At 41.3% G+C, this 27,392-nt stretch overlaps 1 protein-coding gene across 2 annotated transcripts; it reads left to right on the forward strand.

The window, feature by feature from the left end:
* The first annotated feature begins 4,681 nt into the window (after positions 1–4,681).
* Positions 4,682–25,908, forward strand: LOC140070812 (phospholipase A2, minor isoenzyme-like). 2 transcript variants are annotated; one of them, XM_072117745.1, is made up of 4 exons: positions 4,682–4,790; positions 12,726–12,885; positions 16,346–16,473; positions 25,735–25,908. In XM_072117745.1, exons 1-4 carry the CDS (start codon positions 4,754–4,756, stop codon positions 25,854–25,856), a joined length of 447 nt encoding a protein of 148 aa, XP_071973846.1. In that variant the 5' UTR covers positions 4,682–4,753; the 3' UTR covers positions 25,857–25,908. The 2 variants fall into 2 exon arrangements, with proteins under 2 accessions (XP_071973846.1, XP_071973845.1); XM_072117744.1 differs by having other exon boundaries at positions 4,705–4,790; positions 12,711–12,885.
* The last annotated feature ends 1,484 nt before the right edge of the window (positions 25,909–27,392 follow it).

Here is a 27,392-nt window from a genome sequence, read left to right on the forward strand (position 1 = left end):
GGGGTGCAACGCTCTGTGGCCCTCATCTCCCGCTACTACTGGTGGCCTGACTTGGTCAAAAATGTTCGGGACTTTGTGGGATCCTGCACCTCCTGTGCTCGAAATAAGCCTTCTCGTCTAAAACCGGCTGGTCTTTTGCTTCCGTTGCCGATACCCAGTCGCCCGTGGTCACACGTGGCTATGGACTTTGTCACGGATCTTCCATCTTCTTCGGGCAATACTGTCATCTGGGTGGTGACAGACCGGTTTTCGAAGATGTCTCATTTCGTTCTTCTTCCAGGTCTACCGTCTGCTCCACGTCTTGCCAGTCTCTTCTTCCAACATATATTCCGGCTACGTGGGCTTCCTCTGCACATTGTCTCTGATCGTGGAGTTCAATTTGTCTCCCGCTTCTGGCGCTCACTCTGCGGCCAACTGCAGGTGAAGTTGGACTTTTCTTCAGCCTACCCCCCTCAGTCCAATGGTCAAGTGGAGAGAGTCAACCAGAGTCTGGGCTGCTATCTGCGTCATTTTGTCTCTGCCCGTCAGGACGACTGGTCCACTTTGTTGCCCTGGGCAGAGTTCTCCTACAACTCTCTGGATTCTGAGTCTGCTGGTGTTGCTCCATTCTTTGTTGTCTATGGAAGAATTCCACGCCCACCACTCCCACTCTCAGTTCCCTCGGATGTTCCTGCGGTGGAAGAATTGGTGCAGGACCTCAGCTCTGTATGGAGACAGACTCGTCTATCTCTACTTTGGGCGTCTGCTCGCACTAAAATCCAGGCCGACAAGAAACGCAGACCTCCTCCCGTCTTCTCTCCTGGGGACAAGGTCTGGTTATCTTCCAGGTACATCCGGCTGAAGATACCTGGTTACAAGCTCGGTCCTCGTTTCTTGGGTCCTTTTGAGGTCCTGACCCGTATCAATCCTGTATCCTACAAGTTGCGCCTTCCTCCCACCATGCGCTTCCCGAATTCCTTCCATGTCTCCCTGCTCAAGCCTGTCATCCTGAACCGCTTCTCCCGACAAGTACCTCCTCCTACCCCTGTGGCTGACTCCACCGACACCTATGAGGTAAAAGACATTCTTGATATGAAGACAGTAAGGGGGAAGCGGTTCTTCTTAGTCGACTGGAAGGGGCTCGGTCCAGAAGAGAGGTCTTGGGAGCCGGAGGACAATATTCTGGACCGTGATCTTCTGCAGAGATTTCTTCAACCCAAGAAGAGGGGGAGGCCGAAGGGGGGGGGGGGTACTGTCACGGGTGGACCCGCGACCCACGTCGTGGGCTCAACCGTGCCTCTCGCTCCCCGCAGACGCCGCGCCAGCGCGTCTCACCTCTCCCCGCTCCCGAGTCCCGGCCTCACTCTGTGTGCGCGCGGTCCCGCGCCTTAGGGCGCGCGCGGCACTTCCAGGAAATTTAAAGGGCCAGCGCGCCATTAATTGGCGCTGGCCATATTGCCCAAATCTATATAAGCCTGCCTCTTCCTGCAAGCCCTGCCGGATCTTTGTGCCTCACAGCCTTAGAGAAAGCTCTGTTGCGATTTGCCTGCGTTCTTGTGTCTCCTGCGTTCCAGTGTCTCCTGCGTGCCTGACTCCCTCCGTGTTCCTGTGTTGCCTTACTACCTCCGTGTTCCAGTGTCCCTCCGTATTGCTGTTGTGAGTTCTGTGTTCCCGTACCCTTCTGCTTGGACCTCCTGTTGCTGACCCCGGTTTGGATTCTGACGTTGCATCTCTGCCGCCTGCCCTGACCCTGTGCCTGGACTGTGACCTCGAGCTTGACTGCTGTTTCTGTACCTCAACCTTGGCCACCACTGCAGACAAGTCATGCCTGAGGAACGACCTGGTGGTACCACGCCGCAGCTTGTCTAACCCACTTTGCGGCGGGCTCTGGTGAAAACCGGGTAGCACTTAGACTCCGGTCCCAGGTAGTGGCTTGAGTCATCGTCTGCAGTGGTCCAGCGGATCCACATCCCGCAAGCCTGACATGCACGTTTTCTTCATATCTCTATTTGGAGGACTCAAAGCCCAGTCCTGTGTTGCCTGCACCCACCTGTTCAAGACATCTTGTGTGCTGCTTGTATTTTCCTATCATATATATATATATATATATATATATATATATATATATATACACACATATACATATTTTTTAATTTCTGTTTTTCATTTTTTCTATTTTCTGCTTTTCCGTTTTTATATTTTTATAGATTGGGATTTTGGTATGTGACAATACCTAACATGGTTTATAATTATATTTATTTATTTTTATATCAGTTTAAAGGAAAAGAGGATATATTTGAGCTTTAATTTTTATTTTTTTAATGCTATTTTAGACCCCATATGGTACTTGAACCCTAGGGGGTCCGATGGATCCTGCCATATACTGAAATACTACTGTATTGCAGTATGTGGGGATATGATGATCTATCAGTGTGCAACTGCGCTCAGTGGAATGCCTGGGAGTCTCAAATAGACTCCTGGCTGTCATAGCAACAGAGTGGTGTATTCACGGCGGCGGTCGGGTCCCGGTGCATGGAGAGGGCTCACGGGCTGAGCCCTCTCCATAGCCGGTAAGTCTTTGCTGCATATTGCAGCAAAGGCTTACCGGTAACACCCGCGATCGGTGCTAGCAACGATCGCGGGTGTTTTCACAGCGATGGCTGCCGGCAGCCTCAAAAAGACATCGGGCGCATACTCACCCTCCGTTGGCCCCGATGTCTGCGCGGCTCGTCTTCAGTCTTCCGCGCCGTCTTCTTTCTTCTGCTGGGCGCCGCCATGTTTTTCCCAGCAGCGGCGCGTCATACTAGGCGCCTGCCGGGGAAGATCAATGGCGGCGCCCAGCAGAAGAAAGAAGATGGCGCGGAACACTGAAGACGAGCCGCGCGGACATCGGGGGAGCAGCGCAGCACATGAGGGCCACCGGAAGGTGAGTATATAAGTTTATTTTTTTTTTAATGCTGGGCTGGGCTGTGCTGTGCTGAATACTACTAGGGACTGTGCTGTATACTACTGGGGGCTGTGCTGTATACTACTGGGGGGCTGTGCTGTATACTACTGGGGGCTTTGCTGTATACTACTGGGGGCTGTGCTGTAATGGTAATGTTGTTGTTGTATGCCTTATGTTTATGAGCGACAGTTTTCCTGCTATATACCTGCATGTCATAAGAATTTAAATTAAAAAAAGGACCATGTTAAATTCAAATCTGTTTTTTTTTTAATTTTTACCGGTGTTTTGTATGCGTTGGAAAAGGGGTAGTCTTATACGGCGAATATATCTTAAACTCTATATTTTAAACAGGAAAGTAGGGGGGTCATCTTATACACCAGGTCGTCTTATACGCCGGAATATGCGGTGAGTGCTTCTGGCTTTGCTGAAGGCATTTAAATAGTTAACAGTGCCAGCACTGTTTGTCGGTGTTAGTAATGGATTTTTGCTACATTATATAGCAAACACCCACTGCAGCACCATGACGTTGGGGAACATCATGGTGTGGCAGGAGGTTAATATTATAATAACAATATTTTCCTCAGTGATGTACAGATCATGGGGTACTTATACATATAAGATAAGATTCATTTTGTTTTGGAGTGAAGGGCTTGCCTCACACCCTACTGCCAGTTTGTTATCATATCTCTATATAATGCTTTATAAAAGTATATTTTCAGGAACAAAGAAATGGGTAAATATTGCTAAAAATTAGAAGAGGTTAACAAAAAAGAAATACTTTATCTGTTATTTGCTTTTGCTGTTTATGCTGTCTTATCTTATCACTTTGACTGTGAATTAACCAGCTGGACTTTCATTTACAAGGTTTTATATATCAAAAGAAATTTGTAAAATTAATCCAAGAATATTTTTGTGTAAGTATGACTTGTCCACGTTATACTGGTTGATCTTCAGTGCAGTACATTTTTCCATACCTAACAACTGGTTCACTGCTGGGCATTGGAATAGAACAATCTTTGTAGAACAGTATGTGATCCCTTTGTGCACATATTTTAAGTGCAATTAAGCTTCTGCTCAAAGGTAGCAGTACTTACGTGTTTTTAATTTTTCTGTGACAAAACAAAAAGATGGCACCTGGCTGCCTGCTAAACTCGCTGACTCTATGAAACTTCACTAGCTAAGGGTGCACTCACACGTGGCATGCCGGCGGCCCGGGCATACCACACTGTGCTGGAGAGGAGGAGGTGACCCCCTCCTACCTCCATAGAAAACAGCGGTGCACGGCCGCACACCAGGGAAAAGATAGAGCATGTTCTGGCACATGTGTGGCATCGTATCGCAGCCATGCCGCTATTGCTGTCTATGGGGACGTATATGCGGTTGTCTGGTTCATAATGCATGAAATCAAATGGTAGCTTTTCTTTAAAGGGGGTTTTACAATCAGAGAAAACAATTAAATTTGCTACAGGATGTCCAGCCAGGCATCTCCGATGTGACAAGCCATTCATTCAATTGAGTGGTCAAGCTATAATATAAGTGTTAAAGTTCACCAGAACAGGAAACTTGAATATTGTTGGCACTTCTGAAACCCATGTCATGACTGATCATTATGTTACTAATAAATGACCCTTTGAATGTTCTTGAAGCAATGATATTTATTATACAATCATGGAACAAATTGTTCTGTTCTTCCAAGCCGTGTATGCCAGGTTTTAGAGATGAACTGATATGTAAGGACACAGCACACACATTATTCCACAATCTTTGCCAAAGTCACTACCTGATATAAAATCGATCTGCTCCATTGTATATGCCTGATATGCCAACATGAAACCCTGCGTATTCTTGCCTTTGCTTGTAGCTGGTAAGCTATTTTCATCTTTAAACATATTCAGAATAATTTTTTAATACCTTTAAACCAATTTTGCCACACCAAATAATACCAGCTTAAGTTAATATGAATACAGGTACATATTGTAGTTTCAATGAAGAGCTACCCTCATTTAGCCATACAGGTGTGGTGGCAAAGCAGGGGATGAGAGACAAAGGGGGAGATTTTCAGTGCTTCTATGCCAGTTTCTGGAGTAAAAGCACTGACATAGAAGTTGCACTGCAAGATATTGAAAGCTACACATTTTAAGAAATTTCTCAAGAGGTATTATGAGCAACTTGACCCACAGGTTCTTTCCAAAAGTTAATGTGCAACAGTTGGTGAACAGTAAATGTTGCAATTTTTCTAAAGTTATGTTAGTGCCCAATGTGTTGTACACAACTGGCACCAACATGAAATGATGTCTCTTGAGTTATGTCATTTTTTTTGTAAAAGAGCTCTAGGTATATTTGAGGCCTGATTTGGTGACTTACACAACATTGATGGGCCATTGCAGAGGCTCTGTAGTGAAATAATAAAACAGTGAGTTGGGTAGTGAAATAAGTAACCCCATATTAGAAATGACATTTTGAAAGAATTAATTATATGGTATTATAAGCATTTCAATCCAACAAGTTCTGAAAATTTATTTCATAATGTCGAGTGCAAATACACACTACATAATGGCCAATATTTATTAACCCTTTAAGGATGTTGCCAGTTTATAAGTTAAGGCTCATTTTTTATATGACCAGTGTCTCTTCCCTTGCTAATAACGTTTCAACACTTTAACATATCCCTGTGGTTTTGACAGTTTTCTCATGAGACATTGTAGTTTATATTAGTAGTTTCATTTCACTGATCAGTTTTTTTGAAGGGTGAAAATTCAATAATTTAGGAAAAGTGTGAAAAAAATTTAATTTTCAAAGTTTCAAATGTTCTACTTTTTAGACAAAAAGTCATACCACAAATTTTATTTTGTAGAAACCTTTTGCCATTTGTCTTCTTTGTATTTCCATAATTTGTTTTATGTTTCCTTTTTGGTAATGGATGTTAAAAGGTTTATAGTGTTAGTAGCGAGCTCCTTCTAGAGATTTGAAAAACGCTAAATTTTTGGTGACCGATTTAGTTTGGAAGTGCCCTATGAAAGATTAGGTACTATAAACCCCCACAAATAACAACATGTTCTGAATCTCACATCTCAAATTATTCAAATCAACATTTCAAATTTTTGTATAAACATATTATCATTTAGCCCTAAAATGTACACATTCAGGGACTATTAGAGGTAAATCCCAATTTCCAAAATGTTTGGCCTGTATCTGTGGCAATACCTGACATGTGGATGTCAAATGCCTTTTTGCTGCACAGTGATGTCCAGAATTGACTTAGTGCTGTTTTTGCAGGCCGATTTGGCTACAAATGTTATGTGGTGCCAAAGCGTACATATGAAGAGCCCCTAGAGTACCATTAGAATAGAAAATCCCTAAATATGGCAGCATTTTGTAAACTTCACCCCTAAAGGAATTTATCTGGGGTTGTGGTGATCATTTTAACCCCCAACAAGCAGGCCAAAATTTAATACAAAGTACCGTATATACTCGACTAGAAGCCGACCCGAGTATAAGCCGAGACCCCTAATTTTAACACAAAAAAAACCTATTGACTTGAGTTTAAGACGAGGGTGGGAAATGCATTGGTCACAGCCACAGTATATAAGCTAGCCAGCCCCTGTAGTATATAGCCTGCCTGGCCCCCCTGTAGTATATAGCCTGCCTACCCCCTGTAGAATATAGCCTGTCAGCCCCCTGTAGTATATAGCCTGCCTGCCCCCCTGTAGTATATAGCCTGCCTGCCCCCCTGTAGTATATAGCCTGCCTGCCTGCTGGCCAAAATGTAATACAAAGTGAATGCAGCAGAGTAAATATTTTTCTCAAATATGCCATGTTAGCCCCAATTTGCTAAAAAAAAAATTTGCCCAACTCATGCCACTTGGGACAAATATGTCAAAAATCATTTTGCTGGTTATTCCGGCTAGGACAAAACCACATATGTGGCAATAAACTACAAGATAGGCACATGACAGGGCTCAGGAGGAAAGGAGTGAAGTTGAGCTTTTTTATTTCTGCTTGGCGTTATATGGCTGAAGCACTTGGTCCGAAAAGTCAACCACTCCCACGTACTTATTGTAGTCCAATATACAGTCAGGCTTGGTGGCATGCCGCAGTATTTATGGAAGCAAAGCACTTACCGTATTTTTCGGACTATAAGACGCTTCTTATTATAGGATGCACCCCAGATTTAGGCTTCCAAAAAAGGAAAAATATATTTTACACCAATTAAAATATCCCTGTTGGTCGCACTAAAGCACAGTACACACAGACATACATTTACACAGACAGCCTGCATCATCCAGAGTTACACACTCAGCGCTGCATCATCCATCCACATACACACTCAGCGCTGCATCATCCATCCACATACTCACTCAGCTCTGCATGATCTACACAGTAGTACCCATTGGGGGGGGGCATTCAGGGGGGACTATAGTGGAGTTTTTCCCTTCATATACCCTGAACTAGTAGGTATAACCTGATGTACTTTTGCACAGCTTATACATCTATACACCATACCACATGTTTCACGGGGGTATATGCCTGGGAAGACTTGGCACTAAGAAGATCTAACATGGTCCAGACCTTAAACAAACGATCATAACGGGTCGTCTCTGGGTGGGGGTTCTTATCCCCACTAGCTGACTCTGTGTCTGAGACTAGCATGTTGTGTGCCTCCAGCACGGTGTACGTCTGCTGAGACATTGTACACAGAAAATAATAACATAATGTGCTCCAGAAAAATTAGATAACAAACACCTAGCTGACACACAGAGAGAAGTTAGATAGTGTTCACCAAGCTACATGGACAAGCCGCATAGCTGGCACACAGAAAATTTAGATAAGGGTACCAAACTACGGTTACACCTACGGGCGCTCTGGAAAAAAATAATACCAGGCACCAAAAAAACCTATATGTACCGCACCGTGCAAAAAAGCGCTAGAAATGCACCTAGCTTGCCCTAAGACGCCCTAACTACTGCTAAAGATACTGTGCAGTGCTATTCGCATGGCACACTCAAAAGTGCATCCAGCGCAGAACAACACTAACACAGTGCCGGTGGGATTAATCTGATTGGCCGAGTGAAGTCGGCAGGCGGTTCTTCTGCCTCTGTCACCCGAGTCCCATTGCGATAACACCATGTCGTGTGACATGGCAATACGCGATGCACCGGTTGCGCTGATGCCTTACTAGTACGCTGCTGAGTGCGAATCCAGTACGCCAAAGTGTTAAATTGTTTACTTTATGTGGCATATATGGGTTATTAGCACTGCAGAGGTGGGCAATTGCAGAGGCTCTAGAATGGACACATTTTCTGGAACTACACTGCTGTGTATCCAAAGGGCCATTTATATCCACATATATGATGTAAAGTGGGTTACCCCAGGTCCATCACTGGTGTATATAAACTTATATTTTGGCAGCCAGCAGGAAACAGGAGGAGAGTAGACAGTATTATTTTTAAATGCCATGTTACTTTTGGGGGACTTATGGGGTGTCAGTAAATTGTAATACCTGAAAATTGATCCCTATCCCACACCTATCCAGAAATTTATTAGAGGGTATAAACAACATTTTGACCCACTGATTTTGTGTTAATAAATATGATGATAAAATATACTTCCTCTACAGAGTACATGGGGAGCACGAAATCTTGCACTATTTTGTCATCAACTCCTTTGTTGGAAAGCATTCTGGGGATCATATCTGTTATCTTTTGCTTCATAAGCAATAAACAATGTATGTTTTCCTCATGAAGTCTAGTAAATGTTATATTTTCCTTGTATATTTCCCCCAATGCAGCAGCCAATTCTTTTTTTTTCAATAGTAAACTTTTTCGGCTATAAATCTTCAAGCTGCTCAAGGCTTGTATACATTTCACATAACACACTTGGTAACCATGTCCATGGAAAAACTGTTTGCAAAAGGAGTAGAGAGAAAAGTGCCAGAGAGGCTAGTCCTGAGCTGTCCAACACTAATAAATATGCACGTTAACTGTTATTAGGTATGCAAGCCCAGGAGCAGCATCACGCTGTTGCTCCTAGCAACCAGGGCAAAGACTGTTGTAGGAAGGTTGGAAGTAGGAGTGCAGAAAGGGTTATACACTCCTATAATTCTATAATAGGATTCAATAATTTGGCATTCAAGGTCCTGATAACCCTATCAGTATGTTGTCTTCCGGATGTTCAGGTTAGGCATGTTGCGGATCAGATAGACAGATTGCTGGTTGGGGTTGAAGAACATCCAGCTGTCATGGTCCTGTGATCAGTACCAATGAAAAAGTCAGTGGGAGATGGAAAGTCCATAAAAATGACTTTATTAAACTAGGAAGAAAGCTCAATTCAAAGACCTATCAAGGTAGAGTTTTCAGAAATATTACCAGTACCACGAGCGTCACTAGAGAGACAGCAGGAGCTAAGAGAATTAACCCCTTCACGCTCCGTGGCGGATATATCCGCCACGGAGCGCAGTGACTTAGCGCTCAGTGGCGGATATATCCGCCACGGCGCCTATGCCGGCTCGGCTCTGGATCAGAGCCGAACCGGCATCGGGAAACACGAGGTGCCAGCTGTAACTAATAGCCGGCACCCCAGTGTAACACCCGCGATCGGAGTTGTCTCCGATCGCGGGTGCTTAACCCGTTAAATGCCGCGGTCAGCGCGACCGCGGCATCTAACCTGCATCTGGGGGGTCTTTCCCCCACGATCGGCCCCCCCGAACCCCGGACCCCAGAGTAACTTGCAAGAATTGCCGGTAAGATGGCGCCTGTGACGTCATCTTACTGGCACAGTGCCAGCCTATGCAAGTGTATAGGCTGACACTGATAATACTCTGCAATACATCAGTATTGCAGAATATTATCATGAAGAAGCAATCAGAAGATTGCTTGTTCATGTCCCATGGTATAAAAGTGAAAAAGTAAAAAATAAAAAGTTATTCAATAAAAAAATAAAGTCATAAATCACTAAAAATGCCCCAAACTCCCAAAACATATAAAGAGACACATAACTCAAAAAAAGTCTAAATCATAACACAAACCCCACATATATAGTATCACCGCGTCCGTAACAACCCGTAGAATAAAAGTAAATCATTATTGAACCCCCACGATAAACGCCGTAAAAAAAAAACTGTTATAAACCCTCCAAAAATTATGATTTTTACCTTTTCAATCCCACAAAAAATGCTATAAAATGCGATCAAAAAACCATATGTACTCAGACATGATACTGGTGCAAAGTACAACATGTCCCGCAAAAAACAAGCCATCAACCAGCTCCGTAGCCAAAAACATAACAAAGTTATGCCACTTGGAAGACGGCAATACATAAATGATAGATTTTTCCCCACATTAGGGTTTTGTTTGACAAATTTAGTAAAACGTAAGAAAATATATTCATGTCTGGTATCCCCGTAATCGTATCAACCCATAGAATAAAGATAACATGATTATTAGTCTATACAGTGAACACCAAAAAAAAAAAAAGTAAAAAATCCAGTACAGAATTGATGCTTTTCTACTCCTGCCCTCAAAAAAAGTTCCTAAATTTTCAACAATAGGTGATACCAACCCCAAAATGGTAACAATGGAAAAAGCATCTCATCCCGCAAAAAAAATGCCATCACATGGCCCCAGTAACGAAAAAGCGAAAATTTTATAGCCTTCAAAAGGGGCCAATGAGGAAACTAAAATCCTGGCAGCTGCAGCGCCCTCCTTCCCTTCTGCACCTCGCTGTGCCCCCATAAAACAAGTAACGGCCACATGTACTCATGTACTCAGGAGAAATTACAGAACAAATTGTATGGTGGGTTTTCTCTTTTTATATTTTGGAAATGTGTAAATTTTAGTGCTAAATGAACATATAAGGGAACAATATGACCATTCTAAATTTCACCTCCATTTTGATTCAATTACTATGAAGATCTCAAGGGGTTAACAATCTTCGTAAAAGCTGTTTCTGATAGCTTGAGGGGTGCAGATTTGAAAATGGGTTGGTTATATAGGGGGTTTTGATGCTAAATATGTAAAATTTCATTCAAAACTGTATTTATCCCCAAAATAGTCAATTCTGAAAATCCGGAAAAGCGATATTCGATTTGTAAGCCGCGTGACATCAAAATAAATTATCCAGACATTTCAGAAATTATGAAAATGTAAAGTAGACAAATGGGAAATGTTATTTATCAACTTATTTAGGTGGTAAATCTATCTGCCTGAAAACGCAATGATTTAGAATTTCGAAAATGGCAAATTTTTCAAAAAATTTATCATATTTTCTTTTTTTTTTTTGTAAATAAACGCAAAACTTATCTGCCAAAATTTACCACTAAAATGAAGTACAACATGTGGGGAAAAAACAGTCTCAGAATCGTTTTGATAAGTAACAGTGTTCAAAAGTTATAACCATATAAAGCGAAGCAAGTCCGAATCCAAAAAATCGGGCTGAGCCTTAAGCTACAAAATGGCTGCGTCCTTAAGGGGTTAAATAACTGGTTTAGAAAATGGTGCAGGAAGAAAGGGTTTTGGGTCATGGAGAACTGGGACGACTTCTTTTGCATTTTACAGAAATTCAAACAAAATGAAGGTTTGATTTGGAATTCACTAATATTTATCATTTATACATTCATTTAGCTGTAAAATACCTATATTAACTGAATAAAAGTAGATAATGTATCTAGGAATATATTGGGAAATTTTTTTTCCAAGTAAGAGGACACCCCATATGTGGATGTAACCCACTGTCAGGGCACATGGGGCATGGAAGGCAAGGAGCACCATTGAGCTTTTGTAGAGCAGGATAGATTTTAGGTGCCATTACATGTTTGTACAGCCCCTGGAGCCACGTTCACATGTGGCATTTTGGTTGCGTTTTGAAACACAATCTAAAGGCTCCACCTGCATTTACATAATGTGGTATGGTTTTCCTTGCCGTATGGTATGCTTTTTCCTTACTTTCTGTTTATCACTCTCCACTTTCAAAAATCAATACCTTTTATATTTTTCCTTGTACAGAGCTGTATGAGGGCTTGTTTTCTGCATAAAAAATTGTACTTCCTAGTGATGGTATTTTATATTCCATCCCTCTGTTTTTACGTCTTTCCCTGTACACACCAAATAGCATCCTTAATATATTCTTTAGTTTGGTATGATCACATGGATCATAGGTTTTATTAGGTGTTAAAAGATTTTACCAAAAATTTTAACTTTTTGTACCCCCAAAAATCTTTTACCATATTCTGACTCCAATAACTTTTTCATACTTAGGAGTATGGAGTTGGCCAATGTGTAATTTTTTCCGGGACAAACTGTCGTTTTTATTGCTACTATTTTGGGGATTTTGCAATCTTTATATCAGTTTTTTTTTTTTACTTTTTTCCACTTTTTTTTAATTTTTTTTTTTATATGTGTTAGGGGCTTTTGGGACAGTGTAGTGAATTTTATAAAATTCAAGCTGCTCAAGGCTTGTATACATTTCACAACACTAAGGGGTTAAATACCATCACTAGGAAGTACGAATTTGCTGAAAATAATCCCTCATATAGATTTGTATACTGAAACATAAAAAGTAATGGAATTTAAAATAGGGGAGCAAAAATGAAAAAGGGCTTCTGAAGGCACTGAAGGTAAAGTTATCCTTTCCCATGCCGGAAAAAATATTTGCATATTCATTTTTGTATAATACACCAATGCTAGTCATATGTGCATATAAAAATGTTTGGCATAAATAAATATTTTTTTATTGTATCCTAATGTATATTATTTATGCTCTTTACCAGAATGCATTTTAAATTTAACAGTTTGTTTCTCCACAGTGACTTTGGTCTCAGGTCAACCCCAGTACCGGAATCTTCTTCAGTTCAGAAAAATAATAAAATGCATAATACCAGATAGTCGTCCCCTCAATGAATACAATGGCTATGGATGCTACTGTGGATTTGGAGGCTCTGGTACTCCGGTGGATGAGCTTGATAAGTAGGTTACCCTAATGCAGCAGTATAGCAAAAATAACAGTGTGAAATTGTGTAGTGTAGTCAACATCAGATTCTTGTCAGATACTTTAAAGACCTATAGAAGGAATAGTATCAGCAACCACAAAAGTGTTTCTACTTCTGGGTCACCACAGTTCCCACAGGGTTCGTAATTTTATAGAGGGTAGCCCCTAGGTTACATACAAGATTTTATTACGTTTGATTTGTTGATTGGTTTGACTAAGTTTGACAATCCCACCAGGACAAGTGTCCTTGGGTACCAATTATCACAAGTAGTAGTAGCTCACAGAAGGAAACTGAGGCCACTGTTGGTAGTAATGATAACTATGAGATCACACCAGCACAAGGTTCTTGACAGGGCCGATTCTAGCTTTTTTGCTGCCTGAGGTGAAACTTGAAAATGCTGCATCCCCTCCCCGTGCACTCGATGATGCTACCTTACACACTAGAAGTCAGTCAGTGACAGACATTAGTGACATCTAGTATCTAGTACAGGTGATGATCTGCTCCATCAGGAAGAGGAATTCTTTACGATTTCTCCGGGCCAAGGTTTATCTCTGCTGAATTCATAGTCAGACATCTTCAGCAACTTCACACTGCACCCCTAAAAAACCACAGTCACTTACAGTATAATGGATCTTGTTTCTAAATATAAATTATCCACTAATCCCCAAGTAAAACATCCTTTATATAGTCCCCCAAATAAATATGTATGTACAGCACCCAAAATTATATATCCCACACCCCGTGAACTACAGGACCCAGCTAATTTATATACACACCCATTTTATTTAAATACAGTTCCCCTAACATATTTTTAACAGCCCCCATACACATACTCCCAAATTAAATGATATACAGAACTCCATATAAGGCACCCGGTTTAATTAAAATCCGGCCCCTATATACAGATTCCCACCATAGACAGAATACACAGCCTTCCCCGCATACACTGTATATTTAGCTTGCCTCCCATACACTGTATACACAGCCTGCCCCCCCCCTACATTGTATACACAGCCTGCACCCCATAGACTGTATCCACAGCCTGCCCCATAAATAAAAATAATAAATCCTCTACTTACATTCCCACACAGTCGCTACCGTCTCCTCTTCACCTGCCAAATGATCTGTGCAGGGATCACAGGTGGCACATCATCACACGCCGCCTGGGTCCTCCAGAGCAACAGAGAGGCAGAGAGGCCTGCGCTGCTGTGTATATTAATCGCGTCTGTGTTCTTAAAGAAATTAATTTTATGATGGATGATTCGGGTGGCAATGGGCCATCCAGGATGCCACTACCATCAGGGCTTGGACATCTGCCACCTGAGGCGAGACAAAATGGCAGATGCAGCCATGGTCCTTGGCTACCAGCAATCACAGCAGCCAATGTTTCTTAAAGAGCAGTGGCTTGTGTTGTTGCAAGCTGGCACTATCTGCGATTGCTAGTAACCAAAGAGGCTTGAGCTGGTGATATTTCACCAGCATAAGTTGTCTGCCAACCAGGGCCAATCCTAGCACATTTGCTGCCTGAGACAAAAATTAAAATGCTGCCCTCCCCAACCCCCTTCCCACCTACAGTAGCCTACCGCTATTCCCCCGCTATATTTGGCAGGGGAATAGAAAAAAATCTGACAAATGTTTTAAATGTGTCCACAGATTCTAAGAGGCATTGGCTGCATCTAGTACCTTATAGATGACAATCTTTTCCATATGAAAGAGGCATTTATTTTAGGTTCTCCATCCATGACATATCACTGCTGAATTCATGGCCAGATGTCTTCAGCTCCATGCAGCACATCTCCACCCGGTGTCCCAAAAAATGCCACAGTCACTTACAGTATAAAGTCACCTAAATAAGAACACTGTGCTCATACACAATGGAGCTAATTTATTAAGGGGCCGAATCGCCGGGTTTCCGGAATGTAACCGTTTTGCACCATTTGTCCCTGAATTGCCCCGGGTTTTTGCCGCACGCGATCGGATTGTGTCGCATCAGCGCCGGCTTGCATGCAACGGAAATCGGGGGCGTGGCCGTCGGAACACGGATTCTGAAAATCCACGGTACTTAAAAAAGAATTTGTGTCGCTTGACACGCACTTACATGCACCGGGAAGAAGAAGGTTAACTCCGACGGACTTCGGCACAGCAGCGACACCTGCTGGATATCGGGCGCATGACATGAATCCCGGCAGTCGCGAATCCACGTAGGACAGACCCTCTTTAATGTATTTAAAGACTTTCATATACAACACCAACCAATTAAATTATATACAACTCTAAAATACAGATCTCCTCCATCTTAAATAAAATCTGTTCCCACATATACAGCCACCCCAGCTCATTTATATACCGTTCCCCATATACAGTTTAATTTACCTACACCCTCCCTTATAGTTTACCCAGTTTAATTCATATCTGACCCCCATATTTATATCCTCGCTCAGTTTGATTATACACAATGTCCCATGTAGCCTCTTCCTCCAGTTTAATCGTTATCTTGCCCCACAAATATAGATTCTCCAAAATCAGTTTATATTCAGAAGCCCCCCCCCCAATGTCAGTTATATACATCCTCCTAAATATCCACCTTCCATTTATTTATATTATATATAGTCCATATAAACCCCCATAACATTTATTTGTATACTGAGGCCCCCCAGTATAAAAGTATATGTCCCCCACATGCATAAACTGTTTATATATATTTATAGATTCCTCTCAGTTTTTATCAATTATTGGGCAGCAAAAATAGCGCGGATCTCTTCTCCTCCCGACTCTGATCTCCTTTGGCTATCGTCAGTGGCGGCTCCATTCTCCTCCCAGCTCTCTTCTTCTAGTGGGTCTTATCAGCGACGGCTCCATTCTCCTCCCAGCTCTCTTCTTCTAACGGGTCTTGTCAGCGACGGTTCCCTTCCGGCATACGGATAGGCGCTGTGTCGCTCTGTATATAAACCGCACCTGTGTCTTAAAGAGACAGGGGTGATTTATTTACCAGGCAGGCGATTCGAGCGGCAACAGGCACTCCAATCGTTCACATTAGTGGCAGATTCTGCTGCTCCTCAAAGGGCCCTGCATTCTGCCACCTGGCAGATGCGGCCCTGCTGCCAAATGCTATGAGATCACCTTCCGTAATTAGAGGTTGCAAGTCTCCACAAGTCCAGGCTGCCTGCAATGTGAGTAGTGTGGAAGCAACTTTTTGGGCTTCTTTGCGCAATGTTTAGCAGTATATTTTAAATGCACTAGAACAGATTGTTCATTATGTTTTAAAAATAGCAAACATCATACAATATCTACCAAATCTGGTACAGCTTTAAATAATGCAGTAAAAATTCCCCTAAGGTCCAATGGCTTCTTTTTGTAAACTAACAATTAATACTTGTTGAGCCTAAATAAAAAATGCGATGTAGCTCTAAGACTTGTTTTTGTACTTTTTTACACAGATGCTGTCAGATTCATGATGAATGCTATGGACAATATAAGTCAATAAAAAACTGTAATATAATATTTGACAACCCTTATACAGAATTTTATTCATACAGCTGCAATGATAACACTGTGACCTGTAACAGTAAGTATTATACTCCAAGTTCAAAAACCAACTTGAAAAATGGTAAAGTACACAATAACAATATGTTTAAATGAACATAACATTTAACGCGCGGGCGCCGCCATCTTTTTTCCGATCGCCACGCCCCCGAACGTCATCGGCGATCGGTTACCATGGTAGCCTCGGGTCTTCTTTTGACACGAGGCTACATGGCTTATGCAGGTTCGTTACAATGAGCCAGTGGCTCATTGTAATGTATGACCTGCAAAAATGCCATAAATTGCAATACTGTAGTATTGCAGTATATGGTAGGAGTGATCTGACCATCTAGGGTTAATGTACCCTAGATGGTCTAAAAAATGCCCGATCTATCAAAATATAAAAACGGTTACGGCCGGCGGTGACCTCCGAGGCGGAAAATGGCGCCCAAATGTCCGAAATGAGACTTTTACACCTTTTTACATAACATAAAAAATGAAATAAAAAATTATCAAAATGTCGCACAGACCTCAAAATGGTAGCAATGAAAACGTCGCCTCATTTCGCAAAAAATGACCCCTCACACATCTCCGTGCGCCAAAGTATGAAAAAGTTATTAGCGTCAGAAGATTTTTTTTTTTCTTTTTTGTACACATTCGTTTAATTTTTGAAAATGTATTAAAACACAATAAAACCTATATAAATTTGGTATTACCGCGATCGCACCGAACCAAAGAATAAAGTAGGCATGTTATTTGGAGCGAAGAACGAAAGTCGTAAAAACTGAGCCCACAAGAACGTGACTTTTTTTTTCAATTTTTCCACATTTGGAATTTTTTTTCAGCTTCGCAGTACACGGCATGTTAAAATAAATAACATCATGGGAAAGTAAAATTTGTTATGCACAAAATAAGCCCGCACACAGGTCTGTACACGTAAAAATGAAAAAGTTATGGATTTTTGAAGTTGGAGAGCGAGAAATCAGCCGAAAAACCCTGCGTCCTTAAGGGGTTAAATGAACCCACACAAAATAAATACTTCATTAAAAGGTCATTTTAAAAAGCAGTGCCCTTTTCCATAAATGGTTCCTTTCCATGGCATCACAGTGAGTCCTGCATATTAAAGGGGTATTCCGGGAATCAGCATAATTCATATTCAAATAGGCCATTAAAATATAAGCTAATATGTAATTAGTTGTTATTTAAAATTTTGCTCACCTTAGCAGAAAATGTTGTGGACATAGAATATAATGGATAATTAAAATGCTACTGGCCCTTTAATCTGTCCTGTGTCTTTGCTCCAGTGGAGGAGAAACAGGACAGAAGATGGCCGCTAGTCACATCACATGTCCTGTCCTGCCTGGACAGGTCATGTGATCACCACTATTTGGCTGTAGTTAGTTTGTTGCAGTACATCCAGTAGGGCCAGTGAGGTGATGTGAATGGATGGCAGTTACAAAAATCATTGCTATGGTAGCAGAGCAGGACAGTCTGTTACATCATTATTGGGAGCAGAGCATAAGAGGGAGGAGCTGTTACTGAGAACCTGTTGATCATGGGAATTGTAGTTCTAGATGATATCTTCTTAGAGATAACTCCACCTACTTTAGAGAGGCCCTAACATTTTGTAAATCAAAAAAAGCATTTTAAGCGATTTAAGCTCTATATTGTGATGAATGACATTGAGTTTTGTTGTATTCATCTATTTTTAACATTATGGGTTTTTTTCATATTTTTTTTCATAAGTTCATATTCCTGGAATTCCCCTTTAAATATTACTTGCATTGCCCTGCCTCCTTGTTCCTGATTGACAGGTCTTACTGCTTGGACATGCTACTGTGTGGAACATTGATGAAGATCTCTGTTACATCATTGAGCATCATCATTGATTTATGTAAGGGAAACAATTTTTAGCTAAACGAAAGGCGTCGCTAGTTAAAGGAAACCTACCACTACTGAAATACCTATTAAAGGACACCTGTCATCAGATCTCTGTCATCACTACCTGTTGAAGCAGCTCACAAGGATCTCATCACAGCCTTTATCTAGTCAATTCATACATTAATCATTGTAAAATCATCTTTTCTTTATTATGTAAATGAGGCTGGTCACATGGTCAGAGGCAATTATGTCACCTGTTATCCCACCCCTCTCCTCCCCCTGCTCATTATAGATCACATCATTGTACAGGCTGTCAGTCAAGCACTGGGGGGGGGGGGGGGGGCTGTGCCTCCCACTCATGAATAAACTGGACAGCTTGAATATGCTAATGTGCTCATTGGACTTTTCACAGGTCATTTGCATACAGCTTTAGGACCTCATTGCTTAAGTTTACAGGCATGTAGAGGGATAATGAAGGGATAGAAGCAATGCTTTCTAATGGCAGTTTATGAAAATATATTTAGTTTAGGGGGTTAATTTGCCTGACGGGTTCTCTTTAAGGTAGATCCGGTGGCAGGTTCCTCTAATGTATAGCAGTATAGCCTTTTTTAGGGCTAATTGTTTTGTGGCCCAGAACTTTTCTAAATTTCTATTCCCCTAATATGCAAATTTCCTAAAGATGCTACTGGATAGTGTAGCCACTCCCAAGTAACCTCTTGCGTTCCACCTACCAGTGCATTCTCAGCTCGCAAATACGAGGAGCTGCGCACAGAACCTAGCTTCACAGACGAGTGTGCGCAGCTCCTTGTAGTTGCGTGCTGAAGATGCATTGGTAGGAGGAATTCAAGAGGCTACTGGTGCGTACACATTGGGGGAATTAAAATGTATAAAACTTCTGGGCCATGCAAGAATTAGCCCTAAAAAGGGCTATACTACTATACATTAGAGGAACCTGTCACCGGATCTACCTATTAATGTGGTGGCAGGTTTCCTTTAACCCCTTAAGGATGCAGCCATTTTGTAGCTTAAGGCTCAGTCCGATTTTTTGGAATCTGACATGTGTCTCTTTATATGGTTATAACTTTTGAACACTGTTACTTATCTAAATAATTCTGAGATATTTTTTTCCCCACATGTTGTACTTCATGTTAGTGGTAAATTTTGGCTGATCAGTTTTGCGTTTAGTTACAAAAAAAAAGAAAAAATGAAGGATTTTTTATAAATTTGCCATTTTCGAAATGCGAAATCATCAAATAAATTGCTGAATAACATTTCCCATTTGTCTATTTTACATTTTCACAATTTTTAAATGTCTGGATAATTTATTTTGATGTCACGCGGCTTACAAATCGAATATCGCTTTTCCGGATTTTCAGAATTGACTATTTTGGGGATAAATACAGTTTTGAATGTAATTTTACATATTTAGCATCAAAAACCCCCCTATGTATCAACCCATTTTCAAATCCGCAACCCTCAAGCTACCAGAAACAGCTTTTACGAAGATTGTTAACCCCTGAGATCTTCATAGTAATTGAATCAAAATTTAGCCCTAAAATTTACACATTTCCAAAAGATAAAAAGAGAAAACTCGTCTTACAATTTGTTCTATAATTTCTCCCGAGTACAGAGACCCCCAACATGTGGTTGTTTCTTGTTTTATGGGGGCACAGCGAGGCGCAGAAGGGAAGGAGCGCTTTGCAGCTGCCAGGATTTTAGTTTCCTCATTTCCTCCCCTTTTGTAGGCTATAAAATTTTAGTTTTTGCGTTATTGGGGCCATGTGACGGCATTTTTTTTCCGGGATAAGATGCCTTTTCCAGTGTTACCATTTTGGGGTTGGTATCCCCTATTATTGAAAATTTAAGAACTTTTTTTTGAGGGCAGGAGTAGAAAAGCATCAATTCTGTACTGGACTTTTTACTTTTTTTTTTTTGGTGTTCACCTTTTAGCCTAATAATCATGTTATCTTTATTTTATGGGTCGATTACGGGGATACCGTACATGAATTCCCCTAATGTGGGGAAAAATCTATCATTTTTGTATTGCTGCCTTGTTACTTTTTTGGCTACGGAGCTGGTTGATGGCTTGTTTTTTGCGGGACATGTTCAACTTTGCACCAGTATCTGGAGTACATATGTTTTTTTGATCACTTTTTATAGCATTTTTTGTGGGATTGAATAGGTAAAAATCCAAATTTTTGGCAGGGTTTATAACTGTTTATAACAGCGTTTATCGTGCATGTTCAATAATTATTTACTGTTATTCTACGGGTTGTTACGGACACAGTGATACTTTATATGTGGGGTTTGTGTTATAATTTAGACTTTTTTTTGCGTTCTATGGGAACCTGTGGGCAGGGTCAAAACAAGTAGGCGGGACCATGTAATGTGGGTGGAGATACAAAACTCCACACAAACTGTTGATAGTCTAAATCATATATAGCGCAGAGAAAGAGACTCATTCTGCCTCCATTGTACAAGAATAAGGCATCTTTTTTTTTTTAAAAGAACCCAACTTAATACTGCCTTGTATATGTAAAAAGACTATTACAATACCTTCTCCGATAAACAAGAATGTAACTACTATACTGCCATATGACTGAACCAAAAACACATAATGCTATAATTAAATGAAGATAACAAAACTCAATGTCACAAAATGGAGCTTAAATAGTTTGATTTTATGATTCACAAAATGGTATGGGCCATCATCCTTAAGTTTTCAGTAACCCCTCCTCCATCTTATGATGATCTAAGAGACTGCCATGCTCTGTTACAATAGTAATAATATGTAACTGCCATCACTGCACATTACTTAAATGAAATGATGTTCACCACAACACTAGCCATACCAGATGTACTGCAACCAACTGACTGTCAAGGGTGCTCCCGCAACCAACATCTCACGAACCTCCATGTGCGTCTGCGCCCCACACTACTTCTTACTTCTCCCTGTTCCTGACACCCATCTGGAGGCTGTGTGCGCGCATTCCCGGCTGCTAGGGCTCGTGTGCGACAGCTTCAGAAAATTTATTTTGATTCTTGCTGGCCCATCAGGAAATGGTTAAAAGCCTGCGTTTCCCAGCATTCCCTGCCGGATCTTCGTGCTTTATGCCATCGAGAAAGCTTTGTCCTTTGCCTTATGCCTCTGATTTGATTCCCCATTGTGACCCCGGACCTGTTCCCGTTTACACTTCTCCACTGCCAGCCCTGACCTTTCTGCTCTGCCTCTGACCCTGAACCTCTGCTGCCTGTCTTGACCTCCTGCCTGTCCCTGACCGCAAAGTTGCCTACCAACTCTGTACCTCGCCTTGGCTGCCACCACGGACAAAGTCACACCTGTGGAACGACCTGGTGGTACCCCGCCGCAGCAAGTCCAACGCGCTTTGCGTCAGGCTCTGGTGAAAACCGGGTGCCACTTAGACTCTGGTCCCAGGTGTCGGTTTGTGTCATCATCCACAATGGTCCAGTGGGTCCACTACCCCTGGAGTCTACCTCACCGACTACAGCCAAATGTAGCGGGAAGAACATAACCTGCCCAGACAGCCATCTTCTGTCCTATATCTGGTCTGTGCTGAGAAAATCAACGGGCTGATTAAAGAGCCAGCAGCATTTGAATTCTTCATTACAATGTATGTCAACAGCATTTTTCTTCTAAGGCGAGCAAAATTCTAATAATTAATTACATATTAGCTTATATTTTAAGAATCCAAACTGAATTGAAACTGAATTATCCTTATTCCTGGAATACGCCTTTAAAGGAAATCTACCATTAAGATCAAGGATTTTAAACACCGCACACTTATATGCTGGTGTGTGCTGTATATCACAGGATCTGCTGTTCTTTTAGCTTTTTATGTCCTTATTTTTACAAAAAAAAGGCATTCAAAATTGTGCAAATGAGCCTAAGGGGCTCCAGGCTCCATATATGTTAATGGAGCCTGGAGCCCCTAAGGCACATTTGCATATATTTTAAAGCCTTGTTTTTGTAAAAACAAGGGCAAATGAAGCTAAAAGAACAGCGGATCCTGCCAGAGGGGACGCACATCAGTATGTCAGTAAGCTTGATTTACAATGCTTCATCCTGATGGAAGATGTCCTTTAAGTAAAATAATATATTATAATACAGCATCCTATGTACAAGAAAATAACTACTATAACCCTCCCCCTGTGCACAAGAATATAACTACTATAATACTGCTTTGCGACGTCATAGTCTAATTGCCGCTAATGTGCACGGACTGCGGCACTGCTAGAGGGACTGAATAAATTAGCAGGCCTCGTATAAACTATTCAAAAAACTGTAAACAGCAGTTTATACAAGATTCAATAAATTTTATTCATGAAACAAACAAATAACACGTTTAATCACCACAATTAAAATCAACCCATAAAACAATCCCTGGTGGACAAAAAAGTGCATAGCCAATCCTGTAAACATAATGTCACATACAATAGAAGATGAATACAATATAGTATAGGTAAACAGTACTACATATATATCCTGGCCGTATGAAGTGGATCCTGGTAGGAGGTCATATAAAAGTCAAAAACCATATTATAAAGTGCATTGTGCAAACCAATTCATATATACCGACCAGGTTGCATTGTAGACTGGAAATATGGCGATGGACCACTGAACCCCGACGCGTGTTTCGTCGTCGCTTCCTCAGGGAAACGCGCGTCGGGGTTCAGTGGTCCATCGCCATATTTTCTGTCTACAATGCAACCTGGTCGGTATATATGAATTGTTATGAATTGGTATGCACAATGCACTTCATACTATGGTCTTTGACTTTTATATGACCTCCTACCAGGATCCACTTCATATGGCCAGGATATATATATTAGAGCAAGGACCTCAATAGCTATCAGTTTGCCAGAACATCACAAACGTTGTTAGATAGATATATTACTAGGAAGGGGGTAAGCTAATATGAAATACAGAAAGGAGAGGGAGGGAGGGAGTGGTGAGGGGTAAAATCAACTAGAGCAATCCAGATATAAATGGAATGAAGGAACATTTTTACATAAAGGTATTGAACTCAGGCGATTGTCTAAAAGTGAGCGAGTATGCGAGATTGCACCCTTATTAATACACAATAATTCAAAAGGCATTCATTCTCTGTGCAGATTTATGTTAGATTTAATGGCACGATAGAAGTGCGCTAATTGGTTGTATTCCCACTGGGCACGGGGGGTGCAGAGAACGTTAGTGAGCACCTCCTCGTACGGAATGAGGGTACCGTCTTTGGTGACCGACTGAAATCAAAGGGGGCCCTGATCATGTATTGCGGCTAAAAAATCTGCAGACATTCCCGGAGGGAACTCTGGGTTGTCAGATATGGCTGTAAAAGGACCATCGGAGGTGAATAAGTATGTGGAGCCCGAGGAACGTTTTAGTGTTCTAATCACTTGGGCGGCAATAAATGGCAGCTCTTGTAGTGAGTGCGGTGTCGCCAAGTGTCTGCTAGACCAAGGAAGCGCGGTGAGGGGAATTTTAGCCAACTCTTCTAATCATAGCTTATGCTCCATATTGTGAAACCAATCCAGTATTCTTGCTAGGGATGAGGCAAGAAAATAACCCCTGAAGTCTGGCAGCCCTAAACCTCCCTGTTGTTTCCTACAAATCAGGATTGCTCTAGCTATACGGGGATGGGAAGATGCCCAGAGAAAGCGATTGAGAATACTGGTGAGTTTATTGAAAAAGGTTTTTGGGATGGATAATGGGATTGTCTGAAATAAATGAAGAAGTCTGGGGTGAACTGTCCTTTGAACAAAGACGACCCTACCCACCCATGAAATTTTTTTGGTGGTCCATTTAGTGAGGTCCGTCTTGAGCGATTCCAAAATCGATCCATTCTTAAGTGAGTAGGTTTGAGCCAGGTCTGATGGTTTTTGAATCCCCAAATAGGGTATCGCCTCTTTCTTCCAAGTAAGGGTCTGCATGGTCACTGAGTCAGTTCCAACTCCCATTGCAACACACTTTGAGAGATTAATTTTGTGGTTGCTAAAAGAGCCGAACATGTTCAGTGATTCCATTACTGCGGGGAGTGAGGATAAGGGGTCCGTAAGGTAGAGTAGAACATCATCCGCAAAAGCAGAGCATTTCTGCATGGTCCCCCCAATTCTCAGTCCCTGTATGGATGGATTATTACGAATCGCTATAAGCAGGTGTTCAATCACTAGTGCATATGGTAGTGTGGATAGCGGGCACCCCTGTCGCGTGCCATTATTTATTATAAAAGGGTCGGACAGAGAACCATTCACTCTAATTTGAGCTCTAGGGGAATCATATAGGGATTTAATGCGAGCCATCATCAAGGGGCCCAGACCAATTTGCCTCAGTGTCGCCTCAAGGAATCCCCAGTCCACCGTATCGAACGCCTTTATGGGTTGATTTTAATTTTGGTGATTAAACATGTGTTATCTGTTTGTATCATGAATAAAATTTATTGAATCTTGCATAAACTGCTGTTTACAGTTTTTTGAATAGTTTATTCGAGGCCTGTATATAGGTATACACAGTTTCTTGGTAGCAGTCCTTGTTTCTTATATATTTGCCTGGACAATTGGTATTTATTATGAATAAATTAGCAGACCTGCGGGGGGGGGGGGGGGGGCATTGGAAAGGTGAGTACATGCTTTATTATTTTTATATACCCGAGTATAAGGCGGCTTATACTCGGGTATATATACAAAGATGTGGACTGGCCCCACAACAGACCCAACCCAGTTGGCCCACTGGGATTTACATGGTGGGTTACATGGCCAGTTTGCCCTGCTAGCAATGCGCACAGAATACTTCAATCGTGACTGCATTCATGAGCAGAGTAGTAGCTCTGCTTGAAGGGGCCGTTTTGGAAATTTGTTTAATACAGGCCCTAGGTGGTATAAAAATAAAAAATAACCAATATTTACCTTGGTATGCATGGCACACATGCTTACATCAAAGTGGCACCACGCTTTCACTACAGTCTTTTGCTGTGACCTGTAGTAGGCTGTAATGGGCACGTGTTGATGTTGAGCCTACTGAGTCTCTGTAAATTAGCAATGAACTGAAGTAAGGATTATGGTACTCCTTTAGCATTTTTAGACCACTATAGACCCATAGTATAATAATTACCTAAACCTATAGCATTGTAGAGCAACATAAGAAAGATTTGCAAAAAAACCATCTTTCTATGTTTCTATATTCTTATGTTTCTATATACTGTGTATGTATAGCTAACACCTACCATATATGCATATTTTGTGTTAAATATGCTGCATATTTATAAATAACACAAATAGAACAACAGTGTCCAAAAAATGAAATTGTACACAATGTACAATTTAATTAATAAACTAATCGCTACATGTACATGTTATGGTAAAGTGTTTTCAACTATAATACTTTTTGTTGTTTCCCCCCACTTTATAGGTAATAATAATGCTTGTGAAATGCACATATGTGAGTGTGACAAGCAAGCTGCTCTCTGCTTTTCCCAAGCCTCCTATAATGAGTTACACAAGAATCTGGAAAAAGACCAATACTGTCTATAGACGAACTTGCTACAGCAGTTAAATAAATAAATAAGTCTATCCATAAAATGTATCAGTCCTAGTTTTTAATTATTTTTTTTTTAATAAAATGGATGCATTAGTATGTAAAAAAAACACACAAAAAATAAATAAAAACTAAAAATAAAATTAATTTAAATGTCCCAAAAGTCCCTAAGGCTACATTCACACTGCTGTTGCCCGTTGGTACCATAGCACAGCCGTCACACAGCAGTTCCAGGGAGAGGAGGAGGGGGAGAGCACCGCTCACCCCGCGCCAAACTGAATTCCCCACGAGTGCACTCCCTCCAGCAGCAATAAAACATCAGAATCAGCAGTACTCACTCTCATAGAAGCTCCCTGCAATCATCACCCAATTCAGCATACAACTCCCCTTCTATCAGCCCTGCAAAGCAAAAACAGAGGCTGCAAAATGAGGAGCTAAATGCCATATCTGAAGAGGACCCAGAAATGCCTGATATTACTAACACCAGCCAGGATGCATTCACATGCTTTCAAGCATCTGATAAAACTGTGTCTGAAGCACTTCTCAAAGACTGTTAATGGCTCTGCGCAGCTCTATGCATAAGGACTTGTCACAACTAATTATTCCACTTCAAACTATGGTCAATGATAGAGCCGGCGCTATGGGTAGGCAAAGTGGGCAATTGCCCAGGCCCCCCTGCAAGAGGAGAATCTCATCTTTCATAGAAATCTTGAATTTTGTTTCTAGGTGCCATGGAACCAGAGATATTCAGGTTTAAAGTGAGAATATCAGATGCGATTTTTATATATAAAAATCATTTCGGATTGCATTCTAACAGTTAATATCTCCGTTTTTCTGGCACTTAGAAGTTTAGATTCATATAAAAGAGGAGAGTCTCCTCTTTCATAGGAAAAAAGAAGTGAGGTTCTACGTGTCACAGAGCCAGAGATACAGGGAGAATTTGCTGCACACAGGAGCTGCTGCACCTCACTGATAATGGAAATATTCACTTTATATGTTACTGATTTATGATAAGGGATAATATAAACTAATATTCATGGTTTTGTTTTTAACCCTCTCCTATCCAGAACTCTCTCTCTTATTGCCTTTTATTTCGTGATAGTTTTTTTTTGTGAAAATTGACTGATACGATGAACATTCGATCCTCTTCGCCTAATGTCTCTATTATATATTAACACCGCAGCCCAGAACATGTCCATAAAGTTATATGTAACACCAAAAACACACACACGTTCTAGAATAAAGTTTTTATTTCCCACCATCCTCCATTATGTACACCCATGTTATGACGTTCTCACTCAAATTCTTATGAAGCGCGGAGCGTTCTGTTATTGTGCGGCTAATACAATAGCGCACATCTAAAAGTGACTCTTATTATCTCATTAGCTTGGTTTATAGATATTTAGTTATTTATTTGGGTTACCATTGTGTAAGGGAACATACAATGATAGATCTGTGTGACGCTCACACAGTTTGGTGTCCCCTGTGGATGTAATTTTCCCTTTGCTGCATATTTTGGTGAATATACACAT

Source organism: Engystomops pustulosus, chromosome 7 (genome assembly GCF_040894005.1).
Source record: "Engystomops pustulosus chromosome 7, aEngPut4.maternal, whole genome shotgun sequence".
NCBI classification, from domain to species: Eukaryota; Metazoa; Chordata; class Amphibia; order Anura; family Leptodactylidae; genus Engystomops; species Engystomops pustulosus.

Excerpts from the sequence above, each read along its gene's own strand:
- LOC140070812 (XM_072117744.1), top strand. The coding sequence starts at position 4,754 with ATGAAACCCTGCGTATTCTTGCCTTTGCTTGTAGCTG. Across the intron at positions 12,886-16,345 it reads CCGGTGGATGAGCTTGATAA|ATGCTGTCAGATTCATGATG; the intron begins GTAGGTTACCCT and ends TTTTTTACACAG. Across the intron at positions 16,474-25,734 it reads TAACACTGTGACCTGTAACA|GTAATAATAATGCTTGTGAA; the intron begins GTAAGTATTATA and ends CCCACTTTATAG.